Raw genomic sequence first — 6196 nt, 5'->3', positions numbered from 1 at the left:
ACGGTATACTCGAAAGTCTCGATGCACTCGAAGCCGACACCTATGACACGCGTTTGCAACCGCGGTAACACGATAAAATGTACCTATACGCGCCGCAACCTGGCGCCATAGAGCCGCGACGGAATGCGCTTGATCGTTAGCATTTTCATCCCACACACTCGGTGAAGTTACACTATACATAGACACTTTTTATTGTCGGCCATTGTATCCGCAATTCGAGTTAACTGCCGAACGTTCACGGGATTGTTCCAGATAACCGTGGAAAAAAAAACTGACGCATTCCACCTCGCAAAGCGCAATAGCGTCATACTTAATCGGATTATTCGCGCGCTCGGGATTAGGGGATGAACAGAGAGTCAAGTGTTATCTTATGGAGTACCACCGCGTAATACGAGAGCGATGCTATTGTCTTCGAGATACTGTACGCTGATGTGTAAAAAACAAAATTTTGTGTTTATCATCTCATGCAACACAGTTAGATTTTAAACCTTGTGGCCGTAAGAAAGTTTTAATGTAAACAGAAATTGATTCTTTTACCAGCATAACTTTTTATAATTAAGAAAAGATATATAGAAAAGAAAAATGTTTTACAAATCATTAAAAACAACAGTATAAAGCGTACATTAAAATTCACTTTGTTGACGTTTATTTTGCTTGTAATATTAACTCAATCAATTGTTATCGAAAACTTTCTTGCTGTAGTATTCTTATTTGCAAATTTTGAGATATCCGGTATATACTTATATAGATTTTCTAACATTTTATTGTAAAGCGCCGATATAAAAAGTTGGAATTTTACAATTATTTTTAGATTGTTTTACGAACGCATTATAATACATTTTGTAATTTTTACCAGCAAATTTATCGAGAACCAGAAAGACAACACAGTATAGTTTCATAATTCTCTTTATTACATTTTATTATTTCACAAACACACCATCTATACACTATATTTTATACATCTATCAGTAAAAACATTACAATATAAAGATGACTCTGTGCCTTAAATTAAACGTTGACGTTTCAACTTCTAACTGACATCGGCAGTTTTATCGCATTGTTTTGAAAGTTAGATTAAATTTTAAAAAATTTATATATATATATATACATATATACACTTTATTTATACTAATATAAATTAAGAAATAAATATATTTCTTATTGTGCATCTTTTGTTGCAAACTCTATGAAGCATGAACAAAGAAATAAAATTTTGTTCAGCAGCACTTCGTCGTCATTACAACAAAAGAACTAGTAAAACTCTGAGAAGACATACCGTGTCAGTTAAAAGAGAGTATGAGAGCATGTTATCTTATGGATCAATCGGATAGAACGTTGTCGATAATGATATTTATTGAGCAATCGTTGTCGCTGTTGAGCTTACACGACGCGCGAGCAAATGTGGACCACTTTCGCGCATACGTGTGTCTACAAATCTCATGACATCTCGTCTAACATTATTAATTCTGTGAGTTCATAACGTAAAGCAAATGTCGATATTAATGTAAAGACTTAGCGCGCATCCTGCGAAGCGGCTTGATTATATTGCAAAGTGGAACGCGCGCGTTACGCCTCGGGACACGGAATATCTCGCCGATCCTTCAACTAGTAGAGCGCGATATTTCGATGATGCAAAATTATTACTTTCCATTTCACTCATATTTCCTACCTGTGTACACTCGATTACACAACAGTAATCTTAAATTCCTTGTATTTCCCGTTGTCTATAAATTATTGAAAGTAAATACAACGTGAAAGTATATTTAATCTAATCGCATTTTAAATTAAAATTACAGCCAAAGTATATGTCCTATAATTTTTTATTGTCTATCTTTATTCTAATTTAATTTATTATTTAATTCGTAAAGTTTCCTAAATTATAAAATTCTTATAAATAAATTATTGTGCCACTTTTTTTAGACAAAGAAGCTTGGATATTAGTCGGGGAATCCGTCGATTGAAGATGGACTGCGACTCGAGATATCTTAATAACATTCGCATAAATAGCATTTGCGTCTCCTTCTTTCGATATAAATCCGAAACGATACGCGCCACGGCGACACAGTTTATGCCATTTGTTTATTTTACGTTACGGGGCTACGGCAGTAGCGTCAAGCGAAGTATCGATTTTGGATTTAAACGCCACCCTCTTAAGCCCCAGACAGCTAACGAGGTACGTTCACTTAAGATCCCCTGCCCTCGTTTTCCCGCTCGTCGTGCGCGAGTACGTGCCGCGAAACTCACGACGAGATATTTATTCCGCGATCCCGCGTGGCGGGTCTCTGATGACTTTGGGAAATCGTGAGTGGAAGTAACAAGAGCCTTCGCGGGGTTGATTCCGCCTAGCGGACTCGCTGAACCGGAAGGTTCGATAAGTGGCGCGAATCCACCGATCGCGGTTACCCGATCTGGCATCTGTTCTCTCGAGCATACTGGAGCACTCCATCGTTGCGCTTAATAATGGTTTCACCGTTGTTCCTACTCCGCGAAGATCGACTATCCCTTTGTCAAAGATTTATTTCTGTTTCTGCGTTTAGAATGTTCGAGTGTACAAGTAATACTCTTTTTTTTTTTTTCTTTAACACGAGTGTATCAGTGGATGAAAAAATCGATTTCATATGTCAAATTTATATTAAAAAATAAAATGAAGTTGACAGAGAAAATTATAAAATCTTTTATTCCCAATAAAATGTGGTCTAATTTTTTTAAATGATCGTAAATAGTCGCTCGTTACCTTTTGAAAGGATAATTTGATCGTTGACATCACAGTTTTCTCTGTGTGAAGTAATAGTAGAAGCTAAGGGAGAAGAACGTTAGACGGGCGAAATTCTTCGTTGACTTGTTCAATCACGTGAAACACCTCGAATCTATCATTAACTACATTACGCGGTGAGCACTGACAGCAGCCAGAGGCCTAATTCTACTTTAGAGTTTCCTCGATGTTGAGTGTAAGGACGAACGTAAAGGACGATGGAGGAGGAGTCTCAAGTCAATTGAAACCCTCGACGGGCCTTTCGTCAGTTGGCGTTCTTCATCATTTTCAACGGGTCCCGCATGTAACGTGCGAACACTTCCTTCTTGAACGTCTCGAATTGTTTCCTGTTGGCACTGTTTTGACGTTCACGCCAAGCGGGCCTGGTCTTCCTGGTCTGCAGTCCCCAGTGGCCCGTAAATACCGGCGATAGCACCTTGAACTGATAACCCGTCACGTACATCTCGTAAACCTGCAAGAAAAACAACCGGCTGATGTTACACGTGACAAATTTACCGTCCGAAATAGAATTAACGTTGAAAATTGAAAATCTATCGCGACCCGAAACCCGAACGCGGTTTAATCGATCGCGTCCACGTGCCGCGCGTCCAAATGTATTAGTCGACTAAATTTATCCGTTACCCAATTACGACCAACGGAAGCAACATTTCATTGGCAGGCAAGAATTCGTCACGCGGTCACGGAGCTATGAAACGCGCCGCGGCTGGGATTCGTTTCCAATCCCAGCCGGGGCCAATCCAGATTCCATGGGGCGCGTTTCCCGGAGCACAACGGCTGTTGTGACACACGGGAGGAATTCCGTGTCTATCTGCGGTAAACTGCGAGCGGACGAGACGAAACGGCGGAAACTACGCGGGCGCGCCCGGATTCTTTACGAGCCCGAAGCTTCGAAGCTTCGAAGAAGCACACGGGGCTCTGTCTCTGGGCTGCTTCGAAACTCCCGACGGGCGGAGATTCCGCGTCGCCTCGCGACGTAATAAACGCGGGGCGTCTAACGTAAGCCGCGCTGCACCTGCCATGGTGCATCTGCGTGCGCGCGATGTGCATGTGTGCAAAACGAGGAGCGACATGCATGCCCGTCATTCCTGCGGAATACGGGCCTGGGGACCCGGGGGAGGGGGGAAGGGAGGGATGTCGCGTTAGGTCGGCGCAAACGACAATCTTAATACGAGCACGTGTCGCAATGCACCTCGTGAATACGTGCGAGAATACTCGGCGCGATATAATATCGGGATTGTCTTTCGCAAAGGGACGTTCGATGGTAGGAGGCAGCGTTTGATGAACGGGGCATTATCACCCGTCAAGAGACCCGAGATGGCTCTCCTTTATCCAAAATATCGACTCGGCGTGCAAGAATGCAGTCGCGAATAAATAAAATCCACCTCTCATCTCCCATTAATTTTACGCGATCTTTAATAAATTTTATATTGAAGTTTTGGAAAAAATAAGGGGGAAAAACTCCGAGGCAATTAAACCGTATTGGAGGGCAAATAGTTACTATAATTATTTAGAAAAGAAATCGGCATGCAGAGTCGCATTACGAATGCCAGCTGTAAGCTGGCGCGCGTAAAAAGTGATACAACTTTGGCACGGATGGGAATACGGCATTGTGTTGTAACTTATTTCGTGCAAGTAGTATATCTTTACGACGTATCAGACACCGACGAATGCAATGGCGAACCGGCGAACGTATTTCCGCGAAAGTATGACACTGCGAGATTTCCGGATGAACGCGAGCCTCCGCGAGCGCCAACTTTCGAACATGCGCGTTCTATTACGACGGAAGTGGCTTTCGGAACACTACCGTTGATATTCATCCGGATAGTGACATCTTCGCGGGAAGCCCTGTGTTTCCGACAGCATAAGCAGCGAAGAGAAAGGCGGATGGCGTCGTAATCTCTCCCTCGGTTTGCCATCCGGGACGACGAGCCAGACAGACCTAACGGACGGAGATCCGGTTTACCCGTTCTCCTTCGTCTTCGTGAATAATCGCACGTAACAGTGTACGATGAATGTGTGTATGTATGTGTGTATGTGCACCCAACCGAGATACATTCCCGTCGGAAGCGATTGACCTATCGAGTGACCCTTCTCCGCCTCTACATTTAACGCGTAACGACGCATCTCACTATCGAAAATTAGACACAAGCTATTATAAGCTCGTTTCGATTTGCTTCCCTATTTTGTGAGTTCCATAATTGTTTTGATGGTCCGACAAAATTATTTTCGAGATTTGTACCTAGTTAAATTTTTAGACACTCAGCTTAAATAATCAATTTTATAAATTATTATTAGAGATATAATACAAATAAAAGAGATCCACAAAACCCGAGTTATAATATATTAATATTTCTAGCAAACATGACGAGATATTAATAATTCAAAGGTATTTTTATAACTTGACTACTAACGTCAAGTGACTACAGTGGACTTTTTTTTACATATTATTTTAATGTCGCCTTAATCACGCTCTATTATTAATATCGTTAACGTTATAATGATGATAACGTTGTTTAGAAAAATTTAAATAACGTCATCGCTAACGTCGATGTAAAGTTATTTTTATATTTTATTGACGTTACGTTTTGATGAGAAACGACAAATCGACGTCGTCTTTTGCTAAGTTATTATACAGTCATCTTATAACAGTAAAATCTAAAATAATAATAAACCTAAGGGGAAGATGGTTCTCACTTGAAAATCCATCAGTGATACTTAGCGTGCTTCATTGTGTCTCTCCGCTAAAGATTACAAACTTAAAAATCCGTATAGTGCACGGGATGTAAGCTCAAATTTGCGACCTGTCGCTTATGAGTCCGTCGATCAAAATATGTCGCGTTTATTCAAAGACGTAGAATGTAAAGCGAACTCAGCGTTAGATTGGATCTCCGTCTCATTAGAAACTAAATGATAGGTGAAAATTGAAACGCATTGAGCGGAGATGACAAATAATGATATTAATTATACGAACGGGGGATATTGTTGGTTAATGCGACAAAGCACCAGGCCCATGGGAATAGCGGTGCGCGCGGATTACATCGTCGGATGAAATTGATAGACAGAATCTAATCTGCCGTGTTCTAGATCTTGGAGACGTGGCCCCGTGAATAATTATACGTAACGACGGCGCGACATGCGTGTGACAGGCGCCGCGGCGTCCCGGGATTGTCTCCGCAGTAGTACGCGTCGCAATGGATGCACACAATTCGTCACGTTACTACAGTGCTGACACTGCCAAAACATATATACCGCCGCGATCGGCGGGACGAGCTCTCTCATTTATAACCCGCATCGATTTCCCACCCCTCGCGGCGAGTCCGAGCCTCCGCACAATTGCCGTGAAAGCACCTTAACGTGATACGACACCAAGCCTGACAGGAGGGTGACGGAGCACCTCCTGTTATCTAACAAAGTTGTGCGTGA

The 6196-nt window shown here is 41.9% G+C and overlaps 1 protein-coding gene across 1 annotated transcript in view; it reads right to left on the bottom strand.

Annotated features, from left to right (window-relative positions):
- Positions 1-890: 890 nt before the first annotated feature.
- LOC105830447 (beta-1,4-glucuronyltransferase 1) overlaps positions 891-6196 on the bottom strand; it is a 32641-nt gene continuing 27335 nt past the window's right edge. Inside the window, exon 4 of the mRNA XM_012669766.3 lies at positions 891-3224. Coding sequence (XP_012525220.1) covers positions 3018-3224 — 207 coding nt within the window. The 3' untranslated portion in view covers positions 891-3017. The remainder of the gene's footprint in view (positions 3225-6196) is intronic.

The sequence above is a fragment of the Monomorium pharaonis genome, chromosome 1, assembly GCF_013373865.1.
Source record: "Monomorium pharaonis isolate MP-MQ-018 chromosome 1, ASM1337386v2, whole genome shotgun sequence".
NCBI lineage: Eukaryota > Metazoa > Arthropoda > Insecta > Hymenoptera > Formicidae > Monomorium > Monomorium pharaonis.
The sequence above is the reverse complement of the archived record's forward strand: the minus strand, read 5'-3'. Positions and strand labels throughout refer to the sequence as shown.